Genomic DNA, 21624 nt, shown 5'->3' with positions numbered 1-21624 from the left:
GGCCAAAAAGCAAGTAAGCTCAATGACTAGGATGTGGAGAACAGAGATGGATGAGAAGAATCCTTGTAGCTGCTTCTTAACAGTGTACAACCAAAAGAATTGAAATAATGAGGATTTTAATTGTCATCTTCAGCAGCAACTTCGAGGGGGCAGAGCTGGCAGGTTTTTTTCATCAGACTCTAAAAAGCCTGTTTTTCTGTAGTCGCTGAGATGATACTTCAATCACGGGTGAGGGCCACAAACTTCACCTCTGCCTGTCTCGCTGGGTGAGTCTGGAGCCAGCTTTATGCCGCGCTCCCCCGGCGGAGGCGGGGAAAGATTGCTCGGCCCGTGGGGCCGCCCCGCTCCCGGCCCGCCCCGGCCTCGGGCCCGCCCCGGCCACAGTCCGGCCGAGACATGGAGCCGCAGCTCAGCTTCCGCGGCCGGCGGGCGCTGGTGACCGGAGCCGGCAAAGGTGCCCGCGGGCGGGGGGCCGGGGAGGGGGTCGGGCCGGGGCGGCTCTGACGCCGTGTCCCCGCAGGGATCGGCCGCGCCGTGGCCGTGGCGCTGGGCAGGGCCGGGGCCCGTGTGACCGCGCTGAGCCGAACGGCAGCGGACCTGGAGAGCCTCGCGCGGGAGGTACCGGTACCGGACCCCTCCTCTTAGCCCCCTCCCTCCCCGATATCCCCGCACCGGGCCCTCGCGGGCCCCCGCCCACCGCGGCCGCCCTCGCCGCAGTGCCCGGGCATCGAGACCCTCTGCGTGGACCTGGCGGACTGGGACGCTGTGGAGGCGGCGCTGGGCGCGGCGGGGCCGTTCGAGCTGCTGGTGAACAACGCGGCCGTGGCGGAGCTGCAGCCGTTCCTGCAGGTGACGCGCTTGGCCCTGCAGCGGTGAGTGCCCGGCCCCGGCCCGCACGGCACCGCAGCTCCATGAGAAGTTCTGGGGCCGATGCCCGCCGAGGTCTCACAAAGCCCTGAACGTCAAAAACGGCGGCAGAGCTTTCCAGAAAAGGGTGTTACTAGAGGGGAGGCAGCTGGAAAGAACAAAGTCAGCAACTGGTGTATAGACACTGGACAGGCTGACATGCGCACTTTTAGCAGTCCCCAGTGGTCGATTGTTACTGTGTATGTCCTTTTTCTTTACTGTCTTTTCATTCTTTACATCATCACCTTTCACCCCTTAAACAGCAAAAGGAAACAAAGCACTGGCTCTTACATCCATTTCTAAGTAGCCAGAACCTGCAGGCGGGGTGCACCTGTCTTCCTGCTGGCATGGGAGGAGAGTGCATTTGCTGCTCATCAAGCTCAGAGCTTCCAGTCTAGTTCCAGCTCAGTTAAATTGAAAGGCAGTTGTTGCTAAGACAATTCAGAAATAGAGACAAAAAAGCCAGGTAAGGAAGCAAAAAATGGTCATGGTGGGAAATTAAATTTGCTAACTACAATAACATGACTTCTTTATTCTCTGAAAAATTCCATAGTTTTGTTGTGAGTATGCTTTAGGATACAGGCTATCTTGACCACATCCCTCTGGGAAAATGGGTCATGCTGTGTCCCTGTGTTAAAAATGGTTGTTGAGAATCTACAGTAAAGGTTTATGACTAGGACAAAAAATGTATGGATTCTACTAAGATCATTCTGCAGAACTGGCAGGTGGAAGCCTAAGGAAGCACGATGTGGCAAACAGAAGAAATGCTGCCTCTACCTACCTTACAGCAACTTTGTTTTGTAAATCTGTGTGAAGGGTTTGCTTGACCTAGGAGTCATCTGCCCTGGCTGAAGCCCAGGGCTCTGTTTAAACTTTGACAGAGGAATTCCATTACGCTGCAGAAGAGCAGAGTCCTGTGCAAAATGCACCTGATGCATGCATGCACCTCCTCACACACTGACAGGCTTGCAGCCAGTGGATGGTTCTGGTTCATTGCTGAGATCCCACCTGACCATTGTGGCTCTCCTGACAACTTGGCATTTCTGTCCATGTCCTAGAGTATCACCAGTGTTTCCATGAGACCAGCAGCACTTGTCCTCTGCTGCCTCCCATAACAGCTCCCTGGGCTGGGCTACAACCACTTGGTAACTTAAATTTGATTTATTTGTAGGTCTCTTGATGTGAATTTCGGGGCTGTGCTTCATGTTTCCCAGGTGAGGAAGAACTGTCACTACAGCTGCCTCCATGAACAGCAGTGACTAAATTGTTGTACATAGCAGAGGTATGTGTCCACTGTGGGGGCTGAAAGGACTGCAGTCCAAAGTCAATCCAAGAAACTACATGTACAGTCCCTTCACACTCTTGCAAGAAGGAGGCAGTGAGAACATGGTTCCTCCAGATGGTTTTGTTCTTTGGTCTCCCATAATAGCCCAGCAAGATTCCTATGGAGTGAAATAATGATTTCTCTTGTTAGGATTCTGGCATTTCTTAATTTTTTTCTCTCCTTCCCCTCCCAGATAGTTGCTCGGCAGATGATTGCACAAGGAGTGCCAGGAGCCATTGTGAATGTCTCCAGCCAGGCATCGAAGCGTGCGCTGAGGGATCATGCTGTTTACTGTAAGTGTGTGCAGCATTAGCAGTGCCCCTCTCAGGTTTGACCAGCTGGACACCCACAGTCAGCAAGCTGCCAGTTTTGGGCAGTGTGTTCCATAGCACCTCCGGACTAGGTGCTGTGCAGTTAAATATCTCCTCTTCTTCCCTTCTCTTAAAGGTTCCACAAAAAGTGCTCTGGATATGCTGAGCAAAGTAATGGCAATGGAACTGGGACCCCACAAGGTAGGAGTCTGTGAGAGAAAAGTGTGAAAGCTGAACCTGAGCAGAAGCACAGCGGTTGGATTAGACTGTTTGTTGCTCCTGGTCCCAGATTAGGGTGAACACTGTGAACCCCACCGTGGTTATGACTGACATGGGGAGAATTAACTGGAGTGACCCTCAGAAATCTGCTGCCATGATTAATCGGATTCCCCTGGGAAAGTTTGCAGGTCAGTGGCATATGTCTCTAGGCTGTGCTCTCATGTTTTCTCCAAGCCTGCCTTCTCACTAACATCACAGCTGGAAGTTGCTGATTTTTGGGCAAAGTGACAGTTCTGCCGAATGCCTTTGGCTGAATTCCTGCAGTATTTGATCAGGACAGGGTAAGAATCAACCCTTCTCTCGCTTTTTCTACAGCCTCCTCATCCTGGGACAAGTGAAATTAACTTACTCTATTATTCATAAACCTGACACTGTGTTTGCTGTCACCTAAGCACCATTTGATCACAAGGACACTTTGATGTCCAGCTCTCAGACACTTCATCAAGCACAGTTTGAAGGCAGAAACACTTTCCAGCTCTAATTACCTGTAGATGTCAAAGGCAGACCTTTTTAAGTGCTTATTTTTCTGGTACACTTTGAGGTGGGCATCAGATGTTCTCTGTGTTTGATTGCAGAGGTGGATGATGTGGTGAACAGCATTCTCTTCCTGCTGAGTGACAAGAGTGCTATGACAACTGGCAGCTCATTGATGATTGACGGAGGCTTTCTTGTCTCCTAAGATGATACCTGCATTTCACACCTGGCCTCAATTTACATATGAATACTGCCTAGATGTAAACTGGATAGAAAACAATGACTCACTTCTTGCTGAAGGGGCAGCAGGGCTGAAGATTGTATTAGAAGTGAGGGAGAAAATCAGCTTTGCAATGCTGCTATATAATAAAGCTCACATACACCTTCATGGAGAATGTTTATTGCACCAAATAAGGTTTTATCTTGTCACTCTACATGATGATTAGAAATTGGACCTCTCTTCCAACCCTGTTCCCCCCCCACAACCCTTCAGAAGCTCTCCCTGTTCCATCCAAATCCACAGTCTGTCTGCATTTTCAGTGGGAAGGGAAAGAAGTTAGCAGACTCCTCACTGCTTCATTTGTTGTCTTTAGTAGAAAAAAAAAATAGAGGCAACAACCCCAGCCCTGCTCTGCAGAGACTGGATTTTGGGGGGAGGCCCTGCTAAAGACTAATGGGGTGGAGCAGCACCATGCTGTCCTAGGGTGTGCACACACAAAAAGGCAAATGCATTGATTGCACAGAGCTGTTTCACTCAGAGTTTGGCTAGTACCCAATAAAGCACCTAATGATTCATTTTTCAGCTTCTTATTTACTTTGACCCCTTCCAGGGCTGGTGATGATTTCTTTAACAGTCTCAGGAACATTCTGCTAGAGCACCAGTTTGTTAACTGTTAACCACAGCAGGCTGGGCAAGGAGACCCTGCCATCCTCCCAGCTACTCTTGTCTTTCAGCACCATTGAAATCAGCTCCCTCCCCACTCCCACCAGGATGTTCACCACCTGTTTCACCTGCAGGTTGAAAACAGGTGTTTCCAGAACAGGATGGATGTCTCAGCCCTTTCCACTTGGAGTTCAGGAGAGCCAAAACAGCTTGTTGCCTGAAGGAGCTACCTTGCCTTCCCCGCTGTACCTGCCCTGGGGGCTGTATAGTCCCCAGCTGGTCTCCTGTCCCCACTGCCCCTTCACATCAACACTGACGTTAAATCAAAGAGACATTTAAAAAACACTGACTTCGTACATGATGAAGGGCCCTACACATCCCAGCCCCCTTCAGAAACACCCAGCTTAATATGCAATCTGTCAGAGGATGACAGCATGCTGAGCCAACACCAAGGCCACAGCCCTCAAAACATGGTACACTTTTTGCCAGGCTTCTTCACAGGCGGTGGGCAGAGCACAGCCCGGATGGCTTCATCAAACACCGTCTTCAAGCCCCGCTGTGTCAAGGCAGAGCATTCAAGGTACTTTACCGATCCTGGGGAAAGAGAGCTGCAGCTCAACCACTCCAGTTCCACCACCATGCACTATTGCTCACCCACTCACAAAGTGCAGTGCCACCAACATCTCTCTGCTCACAAGACTCACCGATCTCCCGAGCCATGGCCAAGCCTTGGGGATAGGTGATGGGGGCCAGTTTCTTATCACGTAACCTTTCAATGGTGTCCTTATCATCCCTCAAGTCCAGCTTGGTGCCCACCAGGATAATAGGTGTATTTGGGCAGTGGTGTCGGACCTCAGGGTACCACTGAAACAGAGAGGCATGATGAGAAAAGTAGTTATACGAGTGGCCATAACCATGAGGAGGCATTCCAACTATTGGGAATGAAGAGGTTCACTACTGACATGGTGGCAACACCTGAACAGGATACTGCTCCTACAGTTCTGATATGCTCCGCATAAAGAGACTGGTGCAGATGTAATAATGAAGGCACTGAGACACAGAATCCTGACAGACACTGCCAGCCAACACTGTGCAAAGTGCTTTCCTTAACTGCGATGTTAGCTTCTAAGACATCCCTTATCTTAAAACACAGATTCGGAAAGACAATAACTTAGCCAAAGAAGTCATTAATAAAAAGCAGGTGCAACTTAAAACCTGCAGACTATGATTTTCCCTCATCAAAACATTACTGCTTGAAGTTCTGGGCTTGTAGGTGTGGTGCTGGGTGGGGCAGGGAGTGTTACTGGTTCTTCCCTTCTACTGTTTCACCCAGGAGAAGAATACTTTACCTTAGCTCGGACATTCTCAAAGGAGGCTGGACTCACAAGGGAGAAGCAGATCAAGAAAACATCCTGTGCAGAAACAAGAGGGTCAGCTGTGCAGACAGAAACAGCTAGACTGAAGGGAGGCTGCAGAGGGAGCCTGAGAAAGGACCTCCTCCCACAACCAAGGGCTGCTGTGGCCTTAAGAAATTCTTCCCCATTAAGGGTGTGAAACTAATTCAGAGAGGGAAGGAATGGACCATAAATGTATGATTACATCTTCTTTCACAATGCTGGGCTCTGCATGTTAAGAGCCTGAGGCCTCAAACATCTTAACAGCACTAAGGGCTTCACCAGCAGCACACCTGCTTAGTAACTGCTACACCCAGAAACACTCCTAGGGCAGCCCAACAGGGATCTGCCCTGCTGAGAGAGAATGGGAATATGGACCTGGCTAGGCTACACAACAGCCCTACAGCATTCCTTTTACTTGGGCCTCCCTGGGGCACCCATAACTCTTCAAAGATCATTACAAAGAAGAGACTAGAACAGGACAGCGTCTTAGGAGAAAATCAGCTGTAATACTTCTTAAACAACCAGAATTATGGGTGTAGTTGCAGGAACTAAGACTTTCCTCAAAGGAAAGAAGCATGCCTGTCCTTGGGAGCCTCCCTGTCTCTGAGAGGGAGCAGTCCCAAGCCAGTCCAAGCCCAGCACTCACCGTCTGTGGATAGGAAAGAGGCCGCAGTCGATCATAGTCTTCTTGCCCTGCTGTGTCCCAGAGGCCCAGGTTCACTGGCTTTCCATCTACCATCACATTGGCAGAATAATTATCAAACCTGACAATGAGGAGTCCCCATCAGTGACAATTTTGTGGTAACCTTCACATCTTTATATGGAATTCAAAGGGGCAGTGAATCAGAAAAGGATACTGCAGCACAGCTCCAGTGGGGACAATCTGCCTTCCTCACACACACAGCCACAGCATCATCCTTACCTGTCAAATTCACAGTCTGATTTGCAACAGCCACCTCCTCACATACAAACCAAACTTTTATACACACAAGCATAGAGATCAAAAAGCAACTGAAGCCCAAGGCCATTACTTACACGGTGGGAATGTATTCTCCAGGAAAGGCATTTGTGGTGTAACTGATCAGCAAGCAGGTCTTCCCGACAGCTCTGCAGAGGGTAAGAGTGACAAGCATAAAGAAGGGCACAGCATGGAGCACTAAGGCAGTAAAACTCACCCTTCACCAGTGAAAACACACAGTTAGGTAAAAAGCTACCATGTGCTTTCCAGCCTGTTGCAGGCTGGAATTCCCTAGTTGTCACAGACATGGCCTGAACTCAAAAAAGTGCACCTTGCCTGAGCGCTTCCTAACCCTGCTCTCTGCTCTCCTTACCCATTCAGCCCTCAGCAAGACATCAGTCAAAATACAGCTGTTTCATGAACCAAGAGAGGGAATAAATTAGAGTTGTGTGCTGGGCTCAACAGATGCACAGTAATTCAGCAAAATGGATAAACAGTGAGGTTAAAAAACGTGCAACAATGCAGATCTGCAAGCTCCTCAGATTCAGGAATTCAGTATCAATAAACACAAAGGAGAAAAAATAAGTATCCATAAACAAAAATGGACTTTAAAACTGACTGCAGGCAGTTTGGAAAAGATTAGTGAAAAAGGATAAAAAGCAGCTCAGGCTCAGGGCTTTGCTGAAGGTTGGTGGGATTGCTCAGCCCAGCAGCAGCAGCTGGCAAAGGCCAGTCCGGCAATAGAGCGAGCACAGGGACTTTAACCAGCCCTGCAGATTTCCTAACGGTGAGCTTCACTGTAAGAACAGAGGAGTACCAGCAGTGTGAGCAACCTCTTTATCACGGAGAACGCTGTGAACTGCAGACAACCTTCCAGAAAAAGACTGTGAGTGCCAATGCCAGGGAAAGATGGCTTTGAGGTGCCTGGGTGAAGCTGAATAGCTAGCAGAAATGGGTATCCCCTACCCAATCCTGCAGCCAGACTGACGTAAGAGAGGATGTCAGAAGAGAGGAACAGAGTTGACAGTCCCCTGCACACACCAGGATGACAGAAAGCACAGAGAGAACAAACCACTATTACAACTTTTCCTTTGGATTAGGTCCCCGCGGTCTGAGAAGAGAGGTTTTGTCATGAACCACTCGGCTGACTGGTCCAACTTTCCTCCTGAAGTGTGACTTCACTTTCCCACCAAAAAGGGACACTTGTAATTCACAAAAACCTGAGTATCTATGTGTTTCTCTCAGTCTGCACTGTTGATCTAGTCTTAAGGCAAAACACAGGACAGCAAACCTTCAGCTGAACTCCATTTCCAACTTCATCCTGAGCTCCCAGTCACTCTCCCCTCTGCAACAAGGCTGCACGTTCTCCTACTCCCTTCTTTAGCCCTCACAGGCTGGAACCTGGAAGACATCCTCACGAATGCATACTTGAAGCGGTGGCAGGCACGAGAAGGGGGAAGTCTAGTCCCTGCCTAAGACCAGTTCACAGCTAGGTCTGAGTACCTCAGCTCTGTTCTTGCTGAGGTGATAAGAAAAGTAAAATGGAATTGTGAGGAAAAATATACAGGATGAGCTAGGAAAGTTACAAAGCAGCATAAATCTAGTGCATGCCTGCATCTTGCAAGCAAATGTGTTCCCAAAAAAAAAGGCATTTAGGAAGAGCCTTAAGAAAAAAGCAAGAAGGGTGACAAGGAGCACATGGTGAAATCAGAAAGAGCAAAGTATTTCACCTCGGAACAATCAACAATAGGACATAGGAGACCTGCGAACATCAAGATTTTCGGGAGGACTCTGTCAGGAATCAAGCAGGAACAATGAAAAATAGCAAAATACCGGCATCCAAATGAAACAACAAGGAGGCAAACGTAAAACCCAGGAAAAGCCTGTGTTTGCTACCCAGGCAGCACCCAAGTTCACGAACTACGAAAGGAGCGGGGCAGGGTTGCGGGGCTGCCGCAAGGCCCCCCTCTCCCGCCGGGACTCCCCGGCAGCCCGGCCCCACCCGAGCCAGGCCCCGGTAGATCCAGGCGGGAGCGAGCCTCGCCGCCCGGCGCGGGGCCTCCCGCCGGCGGAGCGGCTCTGCCGGGCGCAGGCCCGGGCCAGCCCTCCCTGCCTCCCTCCTCCCCTCGGCCCGCCAGGCCCGCTCGGTGCGCGGCTGCAGGGCCGGGGCGCGGCCCCTCCCGCACTCACCCGTCGCCCACCACCACACACTTGATCGCCTGCATCTGCCCGCGATGGCGGCGCCGCGACTGCGCCGCAGTGACCGCCCGCGGGGTGGGGCGGGCCGAGCCGAGCCGAGCCGAGCACCGGGCCGAGCCGAGCCGAGCCGAGCCGAGCCGAGCTTAGCACCGGGCAGGGTCCCGCCGGCTCCGCCCCCGCCGCTCTCCCGGGGCCGGCTCGGTCCGCCGCGGGCGCGGGGAAGCGGCGGCCCCGCCCCGCCAGAGGAGCGGTGGGCGCTGCTCGGGGCCGGTCACCGCAGTGGTGTTAACACCGGGACCCGCCGGCTCAGGGACAAAGCTTTAAACCTGGTTACGTTTTAGCTGCATAGCTCACCGTCATCTGCCCGGAGCTGCTGAGGAACAAAGATGGAGCAGGGAAAACCCTGCAGGAAGATGGCTTTTGGCTTGCCCCACCCAGGAAAAGAGGTGCCCACAGCAGCGGCCCTGTCTACAAACCACAGCCTTTGCTTTTCCCTTATCTGTGGGTCTGCGGCACTGCCCAGCTCCACAAACTAAGTGGCTATTGCCACAGGTTCTCTTGGTTATGACTAGGGAACAGCTTTCCAGCTTCTTTGCTTTTATCATAGTCCTGAACCAAAGCCATTGCCATCTCATCCACGGGTAACAGCCTTTTAGCTGCAGGACAGGCTGACAGGGTCTTCAGGAGAGTAACACAGCAGAAGGCCCCACCCTCCACATCAGCCAAACATCCAGCGTGCCGCTGTCCAGTGCTAACGGCAAAATGCAAAAGTTCTTTATTAAGCAGAGCAAAACCCTATATAAAAAATGAACACAAAGCAACTAGTCCACACAGAAACTTTCATTTTCCAGGTGTCTCTTTAAATATGTACTCTAAGATATGTTCCCAGCCCAGACTCACAGGAACAACTCCCTCTAGGCTCAGTACTGCTGGCCTGACAACAGCTCCTGCTTTCTCCAGTTCAGGCTCTAGTAACCCTTCCCTTTTCTCCAGGTCATGCAAGGACCTGCGCTGTCAGGAGAGGAACCACCTTCCTCCCTTTGTGCTCTGAGAAGCAACTCCCCAGTGTCACACCAGAAGCATCGCTCCTCTCCAGGTTAAGGCCACGGCACTCAGTTCTAGGAGCCTGAGAAGCCAGGAGAACAACTCTGCCACTTGCCACGGTGAAACTAAATCCTGTAGCAATACTGGCCACAACATCTTCACCTAAGGGCTGCAGTTCATAGCGAAGAAGCACAATCACCCACTCACCTTTCCCTGCCACTCACTGTTGCAGAAGTAGAACAACTGCCAAAGCCCAGCTGTCCCACAGGGACACGGAGAGCACTGCACCGAAGCCCCTCGGTGCAGCTGTTTCTGTCTATGCCAAACGTGTTTCTACAGCCCACCAAAATAGCCAGAGCCACAGAGGGAGGGTAAACAAGCAGAGAGGGCCCCATCAGACTTTGCTTCTGTCAGTTAACACTGGGTGAAAAAGCACAAGTGGGTAATATCTGGTGTTTCCAGCAGTTTCAGGATCCCATTAGCAAGGCAAGTTGCTCTGGCCCATAGGGAACTGTAAACACTCCTGGTGCCTTTTCTCACATTTCTCTGTGAACAGCCCTGGTATCCAAACAAATGCTGCAGCAGGACCTTACAGGGAACATACAAACCCCCCAGTAACCCCCTGTACCAAGAGGCTGTGGCAGTGCAGGGGAGGAGGCTCGACACCATGGACTCAGACCCACTGGCCTGGACGGTTGTTTCTTCGTCTCCTTTACGCTGTCAGGAGGAAGATTTCTGAACAGCAAGAGCATTGGACTATCTGCTAGCCTTTGTGTCACCCCACTCTGATAGGACCGTCCATTTAGGAAGAAGGAGCTGTACCTGAGTTGCTCACCCTTTCCCTGACAGCAGATATTTGGATCCTCTAAGCCACAGTCTCACTTCCTAGAACTGTGGGTTCCCAAGGGAGATCCCTGCACATATGCCATGATGGCATTCTGCAAGAAACTTGCTCGCTGGGCCTCCTCTTCCCTCATCCTGGAGATCTCAGCCTCCTTCATTCTCAGCTTCTCCGTCAGCAGAGAGATCTCACCCTCCTTGTCCAGCAGTGCTTCACGGTGATTACTGGATAGGGCTGTGAAAAAGCAGCATTAGTAAAGAAAATCTGGTGTCCCTGTGATAAATAGGGGCAGGCCAAAGGCAATGGAAGTGCTACAGCCAGCAAGCACACAAGAGGAGCTGCCTGAGACAACATGAGAGGTTTTGCACAGGCAGCAGGCACACTTCACTGTGCAGGAAATCCAAATTTTGCCTGCTATGCAGCTTTGGGTGGTCATCTGAGTCTTGGTCTCTACAAAATGAGAGCAGGAATCCCTGTAAATACATGTGGTTGGAGAGTACAACTCATAGGTGTACTCATAGGCAGGAAGCACTTGCTGTCACTATCTGTGAGCACAGCTCAGTTCCAGGCCCAATGCAGGGTAACTCAGAGTTACCACTGGAGAAGCAGGAAAGGACCCATCACCTTTCAGCTGTCTTTCCAGAGCTGCAATCTTCTCTCTCAGCCCGTCCTGGGCTGTGCGTTCAGCCTCCAGGTGCCCAATCTGCTCCTGTAATTCCACTTTCATCTTATTTAGTTCTGTCACTTTCTCCTCTTCCTTCCTGTCCAGGTCCTACCACACAAAGACAAATCCATGAACAACCAAACAACTTCAGAAACTTATTCTGGCCCTGTGGGTGACTATCTCTACTCCAGTCCAAACTACCTGCTGAAGTTCCTCCAGCCTCCTCTTGAGTCCATCAGCATATAAGCTCAACTGTTTGGCCTTGGCCTGGGCCTCAGCAACCATTTCCTTTTGCTTAAGGCAGCAGTTCTGAGCTTCATCCCTTGACTCAGTCATCAGCCGCAGCTTCTCTTCCAGGTGTTCTAGGCGTTGCTGCTGTAAGACACGAAGCAAAGTGAAAATTAAACAGTCCCACTTCATTCCTGTGAAGAGATTCTCCCCTCTCTGTTCCTAATAAAGTGAACCCTTTATTGAGTTTGCCTGGGTAGCCAAACCACTTCATTCCCACAGACAGGTCTGTCCTTACCTCCTCCAAGCGTGCCTGACTCCGCACTTTTATCAACTCCTCCTCTGCCCGTCCTCGCTCAGTTAGTGCAGCTACTTTGACTTGGCTCAGCTCCTGCCACAGAAACGTGGAAAATCATTCCAGACAGAGAAGCTGCACTGCTGTGACACTGACCAGAAAACACAAGCAGCTTCCAGTCACAGGCTATCAAATGACACAGCTCTCCTTCTCACTCAGGGGCAGCAAAAGCAAACAGAGATACAAATCCTTCCTCAGTTCAAGACTGCTATCTATGTTCAATGTGAATTTCAGTTATATGAGGGCAAGTATTGGTTAAACCTTTCCAAAACAAGGCAATAGGAAAGAGCACTGCTGGATGTAGCTGTGGAAATAGAGATGGATAAACATGCTACACTACTTGCAACAACATGAGAATCCTGTTAAGTCAAATCTTAGTAAGACTCTAAACATGTTCAATGGAATCCTTATTTTTGTCCAATGTGAATTTACAAGTTTTTCCTTGGAACTTTCTTCTTTAGTCCAAAGCAGTAAAAATAATTTTAGCTGGTATACTGCTGTTTTCTGTTCCTCCTTACAGCTCATGACAATCTTTACAAAGGTCTGCAGTCAGAGACTCCACAAAGCTTTCCTGGCAGCCTTCTCTGTGCACTGCTATATGAGTGTTCAAATGTGCCCAGAGCACTTTTTCTCACCTCGTCCAGAGATATCCTGATGGCCTCCAGCCTCTGGATCCTGTCGTGCATGGAACGTTCACTGGCCTCCATCTGCTGTGCCACACGATCCACCTGCAAAGCAGCAGAAACCAGCAAGTGACAGGAAACCATTCCACCTCCAGGCAAAGCAAGCAGCAGGACTACTCATCATAATAGTGAAGCATCCTCTCACTGACCCACCTACCAGCAAAGCAAAATTCTTACCTCCCAGAACTCCACTAGGAAACAGTAGTACAGATGGAATCTGCCCTCTAGAAACTAGGAATTCTTAGACAGAGATCCCTCCCAGGCCACAAGGAGGGAGTCCAAGCTCTCATTGTTAAGTGATACAAAACACAAGAGATTCATTTTCTAGAGGTAATGTTGGTAAAATCTTCCCGGCCTGCGACTTTTCTTAAAAGATTTCAGTATCCATCTTCAGAGAAATCTATTAGTATAATTTTATTTTGGAGAGATTTCAAACCTCAGTAACACTGCAAAGAGAATTGGTTGTTGCCTGTTGGCCTGCCCACACTCAGACACAACCCTCTTTGAAACATAACTGAGAAGTAACTAGCATGCTAAGCCCTGTTAAAGGACTGCTTCTGTATAAGCAATTAAAACATTATTTATTTCAAAAGCAGGAAAATATTCCTTATTTGTAATTACCTCTGTGCACAACCAACACGAAGGCCAGCCTCCCAGCCTCTCTTGTAGCATGACATACCACTCTGGCCCACACTCTTGAAAGCTAGAAAATCTTACTAGCTGGTATAAAGTCTTGTGATCTCTTCAGTCAGGCTTTGCTTGAAGAAATGGCCCATAATTCCCACAATAAATCTGAGCCTACCAACTTTTAAACTTTTTAAAGAGCACATTACAGCAAACAATGACCTCCCTTGGTGATGTATGTCAGGACCAAAGAAAGACTAACCAGCATGCTGCAGAAACCCCATCCTTACCTCTTTCACCCGAAGGGATTCCATGTCTTCAAGGCTTTGTTTAAACCTTCTTTTTTCCATTTCCAGACGTTCTGCAGATTAAAAGCAGGCATATCACAACTCTGGCATGCCTGCCACACAGCTGAATTCGTACTTTTTCACACTCTGCCAACCCTTTCTCCTCGGCTGCCTGTGCAAGAACAATGACCCCAACCACAGGTGTCCACAAGCTGCTTCTACTCCTCCGCTCACCTTCAGCCTCCACAGCCCGCAGCTTCAGCTCTGCTGTTGTGTTGGTCAAGTCTTGTTTCAACTGAAACAGCTGATCCTGCTGAACTTTGCACTTCCTCTCCAACTCATCCACCTACATAAGGAAATAACCACCACAAAGGTTTTTCTTTTCCTATTAGCCCAAAAAGTTGGCTGTACAGAACAATGAAGAGACACCCAACCAAGGATCAAAGTAGAGACCATATCTATGGAGCAGATGCTCTACATGTTCAAGTGCCACTTCTCAGACTTGGACTTGGTTTCCTACCTGATTTCTCAGCAGCAGATTTTTCTCACTGGCAGCAGACAAGTCATGCAAAAGCCTGCCTTCCCGATCAGCACCTTCCTGCAAACAGAACCAAAATTAAAAACCTGTACTCCCCCTAGTCCTTGCACTACCAACCTGTGCCAACCAACATCACACCCAGCTAAATCCAACCTACACCATAAACACCAGGGCTCCTCATCACACCTGGCAACTATCTATCTAATTTACACAAAAATTTTTGTCATGGTGGCTTTAGCTAAGCAGTAGTGGTAAAAATCATGCTTGCCTATTGTATCCAGCATCCCCCAAATCTACACAAACCAGTTATGACCTATAGCCCTGCTCTCAAATGTAACTAGGACTTATCCAGCTCACCTGCTTTTGTTGCTGGAGCTCCCTGAAGTGGCACTCAGCCACAGAGTTTTGCTCCTGTTTCATGGCATTCAGCAGCTCTCCCAACGTGCGTACCTTCTGCTCAGACAGAGCCAGGGCAGCTTCAGTCATCTGCAGCCTACAAAGAAAAGCACTTTATGGAGTCTTTTCCAAGGCAGACACTGCAGCAAGCTCTCTGTGCCACCTGGTACCAGGTGCTAATGTCCATCTTGCAGTAGGTGAAATCAGGCTACCTAAATGAGGCATTTTTTGCTTCTAGGAAAAGGACACCACTGACCTCTGTAGGCAGCAGCACTGCAGTGACCTGGGACTTCTCAAGGCCCAGTGTTCTGGTGCCCATTGCATTTGCCCTGCACTGTCTTCCATGCGCCAATTTCCCTGCCCAGACCCCGCCACGATTTGCCTGCTCCCACAGAACAAATCTGGCTATTTTGTATCACTGCAAAGTTGTTTAAAATTAGAGACCGGATTTTAAATGTGAGTAGCAGAAGCAATTTACTTGTTCTGTCCAAGAGGGACATGTCCACATCACTGCATGGCAGAAAACACTGCCTTTACCTGGCAGAATTAAACTAGGCAGGCTCAGCAGTCTTTGAAGTCAAACTACAGCCATGTCCATAGGTCTCTGCATAATCTAACACTCCTTTTGAGCACCTCTTCCTCATTGTTCCCAAGCCAGGCTTCTCCATACCTGCAGTGGCTCCCAGAGAACACTGTCAGCTGCTGGGGGAAGCAGGCAGAGATTCCTGCCAGGCTGTAAACCATGCAAGGAACATGTCCCCATCCCTCTGCACAATCCTTTTTCTTTCTTCCCACCCTCTGTAATTCACTTGCTCTTACTACACCAATGCACTGTCATTTTACTTAAAAGCAGACTAAGTATCTAGTGCGGCAAACTCAAAGGCTTGATCTGACTGTAATTTCTGGATATTACTGCAGAACTAACCAAAATGGTAATCCAGCTACCCTACAAGATTATCCCCCTTCTTAGAAGCTCTGCTCGACACTTCTTATACAGCACAAACAGTGGGAAGACAAAGGTTTTCCTCCTCCATACTTGGTTTTCAGTGAATTCATAATGGAGTACTGCTCATCCAATGCTTCCTGCAGCTGGCTGACTCGTGCTGCAGACATCCTGCATTTGGGAGGGAAAAAAAAAGGTGGGCAATTTCTGCCAGGAAAAGGAGAGGGCTCAATTCTGCCATCAAAGAGCAGAAAACATTTAGAATCTAACTCACTTCTCACTCCTGGCTCTTTCTTCCTTCTGCTTGTCTACAGTATCCACAAAATCCATGAACTGTGAGCAAGGCAAAATTCAGTGAGAAAATTAACTGCATCAGCTACAAACCTTTACATTTCTCATCTGGAAGCAAACTGGAAATCTGATTAGTTTATTAGCACATCTGAATAAGGTCATCAGCTACAGGGACTCTGCATCCTGAGGTGTCAGATGGAAAAACAGATCGCTAGGTTTACACCACTTGGAAAATATCAAACTAATTGCAAAAGAAGAAACGAAATCACAAATAACCAAAACTCCTCCAGAATCAAGAGTGACAGGGATGTGTCCATACTCACTGTCACTTGAATAACCCAGCTCAGAGGACGGCCTCAATGTAGCAAATCATGCTGTGTGTCTGCCCATAAAAATCCACGTACAACTTCAGGTGCACAGTAATACCGTCACTGAGTGTTCTGGGGGACCTCAAGCGAATGCAAAGGATTCCAGTTACCCCATTTGAACTGCCAACATCTGCTGACCTGCTTGTTCTTCTCATCCTTCAGACTCAAAACCTCCTTGCTGAGGATGTTCACTTGGTTCTGGGCCTCACTCAGGATAGCCTCACGGTCTTGGTTGTGATCCAAGGCTTGTTCTGATGCAGAGAGAGCAGGAGAACGTGCACAAGTTTCTAAAGTAACAGAATAGCAAGCACTGCTAGAAGAGACAGCACTCAGGACGACCACTGGATAGCAGAAGCACCAGGACAGCTGCCCTTCCCAGGCTGGCCAATGTAGAGATAGTCCCACCTTACAACACGAGGTGGGATGGGATCAAAGAGAGCAGTGTGTGTGGGGCAATCAACACCCCAGCCTCAGGAAAGCTCTTAACTCTGCTGTGGGCAGGACAATGACACAGGATGTGCTGCATAAGCCACATCAAAACTTGGCTCATCAGAGCAAACTATGAGCAAGTCTCAGGGTCTCCCACACTCACATGGCGCATCAATCTCTAATAACTGAATCCAATTTTTTTTTTTTTCTTTTGCTGGTGAAAGTGACACTTTCAACTTGATTAGCCCTCACTTAAGGACAAGAGGAGGTGATACAGGGCACTGTGGAAATGTGATTGAGAAAGGGAGGTAAAGAGGGTTAGCTCTCTTCTGCAGCAGCAAGTGCCCTATATCCCCCAAGTACTGGACTGGGAAAGATGTTAAGTGATTCATTACTGTACACACATCACACTTACCCACAGCTTTCAGGATGTCACCAGGAACATTGTTCCCTGCCAGCTCCAGCCTCTTCAGGGTCTTGTTGCTATGCAAGCAGTTCAGCAAAGCTCGGCCACCCAGAAGCCCAATATTATTCCACCGCAAATCTACACAGAAAGCAAACTTTCACCATGGCAGTCACACATCTGCTGAGATCCCAGATGGCCCTAGCACAAACACAGGTGAATACTGTGGCCCCTTTCAAGATGAACAAGAGGGAGAGAAAGTGACAAAGCAGGAGAGGCAAGGATAAATCTTTAGTAAACTGCAGGAAGCCATGACAGTTACAAATCTGTGTCTCACATTTGGCTCTCACAAGCCTTCCTTCCACTGACAGAATCTGTGGATGAGAAAGAATCAGTGACAAAAGCCACATTCTCCTGAAATTCCAGCAAAATTCCATATAAGGACAAAGTGAGTGTGAATTAAGTATCAAGAGTCTGTCATGAGGCATGCCACAAATAGGAAAGAAAACCCTTCTTCCTCCACTAAAGACTGTTCTGCCCCAAGTACACAGTTTTTCATCTGTAGGTTTGGTTCCAGAGATTCCAGTTTCAGTTCACACTCTCCAAAGGCCACAGGACTGTGACCACTCCCTGCACAAAGCCAGCAAAGCACTCCAGACTGACTGGAATTGGGAATGACACCGACCAGTTGGAAGAAATTGAGGCAAGAAACCTGAAGGTACATGTGTGTCTGCATGCATATATGTATACGTGGGCAAAGAATTCTTACCCAGCTCCTGAAGGCTGGTATTTTGTGTCAGTGCCATGGCCAGCTCTCCAGCCCCTTGATGGTTAATCTGGTTATTGCGCAGATCCAGACGTTGAAGAAAGTTGTTTGCTCTCAGTCCTTGGCAGAAAAAGGAGAAGCCCTCCGCCCACATGCCGAGGCTGTTCCATTCTAAGGTCAGGCTAGGGAAATCAGGCAGGATTAGTGTTTGTGGAGTCAATGGACAGCTGTGTGAACAACACACGGATCACGGCACACCTGGTCACACACCCAGCTCTGGGAGCAGACTTGGCTTCAGAGAGCAGGATGCTGCCCGGGCCCAGCATCCTCCAAAAGAGCACCTCCAGTTTCCGTGACTTCGCCTGTCCCACCCCTCGCAAGAAAATGCTCCACTTGGCATTCCTCCCACCCCAACAAAAACACTCTCAACCCATTTCAAATGTTGTGCTCCATCCAGCAGGAATAGCACAAAGAGAGGTAGATACATTTTTTTACCTCCTGATGGATTTGTTCTGCCTAAGAAGTTTTCCCAAAGCCTCAGCTCCCATGGTTCGCAGGTTATTTCCCTGAAACAGAAGCCCCAGGTGATCAGTAGGCTAAGCCTGTCCCAGTCCACCTAGACCACGAACACCACCCGACACATCCCAGCTGTAAGGCCAATTTCAGCTGGGCAAAAATGGTCCAATCAATGTTTGTTTCACATATCAATCAGCCTTCCACAAAATGAAAAACCCTGGAGGAACAGTGGATCCATACACGCCACTGGTCTTATGAGGGCACCATGACTGAGAGCTTGCAAAAATTACAGAATAGCACAGGATGAGCATGGACCACAATGGGGCAGAAAACAGCAATTCCAGATAAGCATAACTATTTTAACACACTTAATTAAGAAGGACTCTGTTAACACTAGCACAAATGAGTAAGAAAGTTATGAAGCAGTTTGTGCCAGAGGAATACAGACAGAAAGCCACGCTCAGGAGAGAGACAACCACATCTGAAGGCAGATGCTTAGTTCAAAGCACATGCTAGTCAAAAGAAAGAAACACAAGTAGAACAGCTCATAACTCACTGATCAATACAGAAATCCCCAAAAAAGCCTACTGCCTCATCTGCCCAAGCAGCACCTGACAAAAGGTATATAGCAATAGCTTCCTATCAAAATAAAGAAACTGAAAAAAAGTGGATAAAGATGATCTGCAAAGTAACCTTGGAAAATTGTGACGTGGTGTTAATGAGTCACTTGAGAACAAAAGACTTACAGAAGTATGCATCTTGTTGAACAATCCTGCACCAGGACTGTGCAGTTCTCTTTCTCATTAAGCCTGTACTTTTTCCTTCTCCACCACAGAACACTGTTAATTCTTTTCAAACACACTCACCTTCATATCCAAAGATTTGACTGTGGTATTGGTGCAAAGACCATTCAGCAAAAGTCTTACACCTGAGCAGAAAAAACAAAACAAAACAAAAAAAAACCTGTTTATTTCATCTGCTCATCTGCGAAACCCTCTGCCTAAACCAGCAGCATATCATCCCAGCGTTTCACTCTGTTTAACAGCCAGCTCCGGAGACGGGGCTGCGATAAACAAATTATTTGATAAACTGCCACTGCTACTGGAAAGCTTGAGCCTGAGCTTTCAGGGCAGGAGACTGTTTATATGTTCTCAAAAAGGTGTCCGGGCAGAAAACTACCTGTCAGCTTGTACATCTACCCGACACTCAGCCCTGAAAAAACCCCACGTCCAGACAGGCTCTGCGGACACGGGCGCGCTGCCCACGGAGCCCCCTCACTGCGGGCCACTTTAACCGGCCAGACCCTCCCGTCAGTCCGCGGCCAACAGAGGCAGAGCTGCCCTCGCCGCCGGAGGGAGAACCGAGGGTGCGTTCCCACCGCACGGCCACGAACCGGGCACCTTCGCCGGCCTCCCGCCCCTCGGCCGGCCCGGCGCCAAAGGGAGAGCGGCCCCGCCGGTCCCGCTCGGGGCAGCGCGCACCTTCCTCGCTCAGGCCGCAGTCGCCGAGCGCCAGCGCGGCGAAGGGCGCAGCCCCGGGCAGCAGCCGGCCCAGCGCGCTGCACGTGGGCAGCGAGAGGCTCTGCGCCGCCAGGTCCAGCCGGCCCCCACCGGGCCCCCGCAGCCGCCGCAGCACGGCCTCCTGCGGGGCCGCGCCCGCCGCCGCGCACAGCCGCGCGTACTCGCGCCCTAGCTGCTCCATGGCTGCGCGCGCTCCCCCGGAACCGCTCCCCGCCCGCGCGCGCTCCCCCGGAACCGCACCCCGCCCGCGCCCTCCCGCCCGGCGCCCCCCGGGAAGCGGGTCCGGCCGCGCGCGGGACATGGAGGAGCGGGGCGGCTGCGCCGGCGGCTTCAGGAAGGTGCGGCGGCCCCCGGCGCTGCCCCGAGCGGCGGGCGCGGCCCCGGCCCCACTCACCCGTTCCTCTCTCCGCAGGACACCGTGGATCGGCTTCTCCGCCTCCATTTCCGGGACGGGAGGACCCGAGGTACCGGGGCGGCGGCGGCGGGCGGGTCGGGCCGCGCCCCCGCCTCCCGTAACCGCCTTGTCCTTGCAGTTAACGCGGACGCGCAGCTGCTGATGGCCGAGCTGCTGAAGGTCTTCGTCCGAGGTGAGCGCGCAGGGCCGCCCCAGCCCTGGAGCGATGGGCTCCCGGCTCCTCCCGAGCACCGGGCCGCCCTGCGGTGCTCCCGTCCCGACCCAGCGTGCGGACCCGTCCGGGCCCCGGGCCGCCTCCCTCCTCCCCGGACAGCAGCCCGGTGCCCCGGACGAGACGCCCCAAGTGACAGCTCCCAGACCCCTCTCACTGCCCTTCCTTTTCTTCCACTTGCGCTGCAGAAGCAGCGGCACGGGCAGCTCGGCAGGCTCAGGCAGAAGACCTGAAGAAGGTGGATACTGAACAGCTGGAGAAAGTATTGCCACAGCTGGTATGTAACGGGGGGCCTGAACTGCATGGGAGCAGAAGGAGGATATGGGCTGAACAGCCTAATCCTCATCCTTTCGGGAGCTGTTTTGAGAACCCAGCCTCTGTCCTGACTTGCTTGCTGCTCTTTCCTTGCAGCTTCTGGATTTCTAGAGGCCTCCTGAAGTACATGTCGCCTGTCAGCAGACAGTCCTGGCCTGACACGTGTCTCAGCCTCAGAGGCACTCTGGGACAAAGAGTCTCAACTTTTTCTTCTTCTGCCATTTTGCTTCTGTTTCCTCTCTCCTTTACCAAGCACAACACAGCCCAAAGCAACGATGCTATCAGATACCATTTTTGAGAAGAAGGTGCCACAGGCTTATTTTGTTCAGCTGAGTACATAACTGGTTTCCAACTCTTTCCATCTCATGCTGCCTTACTCCTGTAATAGAGGCCTGTATTCCACAACATGGTAAGAAGCTGTTGCTTTCTCAGCTAATGTGAGAAAGAGGTACTGCTCCACAGAGATGCACGGAAAGACTTAATGGCTGGAAATACCATCCAACCTTCAGGCTCTCGCTGTAACAGCAACTCCAGGTGCATCTCCAAGCCTTCCTAATGAATAGGTCATTAACAGGAGCTTAGTCACAAGCTCTTGCCAAAAGCAGGTAACTGATCTTTATTTTATAAATAAACAGTGTCTGTCCCTCACTACCTTCCAATATTTCTTGGGCTGTGACATCAAAGAATGCTTGAAACCTTTTAACCATTCAATATTCTCCTCAGAGGCTGCTCCCCCCTCTGCTATAAATTTGTTCTCACAAAGAAACATCAGTAAGTTAAAAACAAGTCTCCCTTCCTTGTGTAGGCTCTTTGCTGCAATTCATCATCAAAAGTCAAGTTGCTTCAAAGACTTGCGGAGCTTCCCCCTCACCCACCCTCTTCCCTAAATCTTTGTAGGACGAAAGGAAAAAAGGACAAAATAACAAACAGCATGTGTGAGAATCCCACATCACGGGACAGCCTGGCCCCTCTGGCAGCGGGGGGGCTACTGTGAAATAAGAAACCTTACACATGTGGGCAGGACCAACACAGCCGAGTGGCTTTGCTGGAAGTGCA

General features: G+C 50.2%; 4 protein-coding genes across 9 annotated transcripts; 2 read left to right on the top strand and 2 right to left on the bottom strand.

The window, feature by feature from the left end:
- The first annotated feature begins 346 nt into the window (after window positions 1-346).
- On the top strand, window positions 347-4089 carry DCXR (dicarbonyl and L-xylulose reductase). Its single transcript, XM_059864179.1, has 8 exons — window positions 347-454; window positions 521-618; window positions 718-872; window positions 2078-2120; window positions 2424-2523; window positions 2678-2742; window positions 2831-2948; window positions 3396-4089. The coding sequence occupies exons 1-8, from the start codon at window positions 397-399 to the stop codon at window positions 3497-3499; spliced, it is 741 nt and encodes a 246-aa protein (XP_059720162.1). The 5' UTR covers window positions 347-396; the 3' UTR covers window positions 3500-4089.
- Window positions 1405-8891, bottom strand: RAC3 (Rac family small GTPase 3). 2 transcript variants are annotated; one of them, XM_059864176.1, is made up of 6 exons: window positions 8723-8891; window positions 6610-6681; window positions 6221-6338; window positions 5527-5589; window positions 4882-5041; window positions 1405-2348 (listed from the first exon to the last, which is right to left on the bottom strand). In XM_059864176.1, the coding sequence occupies exons 1-6, from the start codon at window positions 8755-8757 to the stop codon at window positions 2068-2070; spliced, it is 729 nt and encodes a 242-aa protein (XP_059720159.1). In that variant the 5' UTR covers window positions 8758-8891; the 3' UTR covers window positions 1405-2067. The 2 variants fall into 2 exon arrangements, with proteins under 2 accessions (XP_059720159.1, XP_059720160.1); XM_059864177.1 differs by lacking the exon at window positions 1405-2348 and adding an exon at window positions 3679-4771 and having other exon boundaries at window positions 8723-8887.
- On the bottom strand, window positions 6295-19823 carry LRRC45 (leucine rich repeat containing 45). 5 transcript variants are annotated; one of them, XR_009488887.1, is made up of 19 exons: window positions 19589-19823; window positions 18974-19035; window positions 18087-18157; window positions 17595-17773; window positions 16838-16966; window positions 16132-16244; window positions 15609-15667; window positions 15428-15505; window positions 14353-14488; window positions 13978-14055; window positions 13692-13803; window positions 13461-13531; window positions 12499-12591; window positions 11807-11899; window positions 11482-11655; window positions 11241-11388; window positions 10598-10850; window positions 6610-6681; window positions 6295-6338 (listed from the first exon to the last, which is right to left on the bottom strand). XR_009488887.1 is itself a non-coding variant. In XM_059864151.1 (17 exons), the coding sequence occupies exons 1-17, from the start codon at window positions 19806-19808 to the stop codon at window positions 10654-10656; spliced, it is 2013 nt and encodes a 670-aa protein (XP_059720134.1). In that variant the 5' UTR covers window positions 19809-19823; the 3' UTR covers window positions 9484-10653. The 5 variants fall into 5 exon arrangements, 4 of the variants coding, with proteins under 4 accessions (XP_059720134.1, XP_059720135.1, XP_059720136.1 ...); XM_059864151.1 differs by lacking the exons at window positions 6295-6338; window positions 6610-6681 and having other exon boundaries at window positions 9484-10850; XM_059864152.1 differs by lacking the exons at window positions 6295-6338; window positions 6610-6681 and having other exon boundaries at window positions 9484-10850; window positions 16132-16280; window positions 19589-19808.
- On the top strand, window positions 19824-21216 carry CENPX (centromere protein X). The gene is made up of 5 exons (XM_059864178.1): window positions 19824-19965; window positions 20040-20091; window positions 20161-20214; window positions 20442-20530; window positions 20665-21216. Exons 1-5 carry the CDS (start codon window positions 19927-19929, stop codon window positions 20677-20679), a joined length of 249 nt encoding a protein of 82 aa, XP_059720161.1. The 5' UTR covers window positions 19824-19926; the 3' UTR covers window positions 20680-21216.
- The last annotated feature ends 408 nt before the right edge of the window (window positions 21217-21624 follow it).

Source organism: Haemorhous mexicanus, chromosome 20 (genome assembly GCF_027477595.1).
Source record: "Haemorhous mexicanus isolate bHaeMex1 chromosome 20, bHaeMex1.pri, whole genome shotgun sequence".
NCBI lineage: Eukaryota > Metazoa > Chordata > Aves > Passeriformes > Fringillidae > Haemorhous > Haemorhous mexicanus.
Note: the sequence above shows the minus strand (reverse complement) of the source record. Positions and strands in the feature narration are given on the sequence as shown.

Bases quoted from the DNA above. Each gene is read 5' to 3' on its own strand.
- DCXR (XM_059864179.1), top strand. From the start codon at position 397: ATGGAGCCGCAGCTCAGCTTCCGCGGCCGGCGGGCGCTGGTGACCGGA. The intron at 2,121-2,423 runs GTGAGGAAGAAC...TTCCCCTCCCAG, and splicing joins CTGTGCTTCATGTTTCCCAG to ATAGTTGCTCGGCAGATGAT. The intron at 2,949-3,395 runs GTCAGTGGCATA...GTTTGATTGCAG, and splicing joins TCCCCTGGGAAAGTTTGCAG to AGGTGGATGATGTGGTGAAC.
- RAC3 (XM_059864176.1), bottom strand. From the start codon at position 8,757: ATGCAGGCGATCAAGTGTGTGGTGGTGGGCGACGG. The intron at 6,339-6,609 runs GTAAGTAATGGC...CCTCATTGTCAG, and splicing joins GGAGAATACATTCCCACCGT to GTTTGATAATTATTCTGCCA. The intron at 2,349-4,881 runs GTGAGTCTTGTG...TTCACTCCATAG, and splicing joins GGCCATGGCTCGGGAGATCG to GAATCTTGCTGGGCTATTAT.
- LRRC45 (XM_059864152.1), bottom strand. From the start codon at position 19,808: ATGGAGCAGCTAGGGCGCGAGTACGCGCGGCTGTGCGCGGCGGCGGGC. The intron at 14,489-15,427 runs GTATGGAGGAGG...TTTTCTTTGTAG, and splicing joins ATGAATTCACTGAAAACCAA to GCTGCAGATGACTGAAGCTG. The intron at 11,389-11,481 runs GTAGTTTGGACT...TTTGTGTGGTAG, and splicing joins GGCTGGAGGAACTTCAGCAG to GACCTGGACAGGAAGGAAGA.
- CENPX (XM_059864178.1), top strand. From the start codon at position 19,927: ATGGAGGAGCGGGGCGGCTGCGCCGGCGGCTTCAGGAAG. The intron at 19,966-20,039 runs GTGCGGCGGCCC...CTCTCTCCGCAG, and splicing joins GCGCCGGCGGCTTCAGGAAG to GACACCGTGGATCGGCTTCT. The intron at 20,092-20,160 runs GTACCGGGGCGG...TTGTCCTTGCAG, and splicing joins CCGGGACGGGAGGACCCGAG to TTAACGCGGACGCGCAGCTG.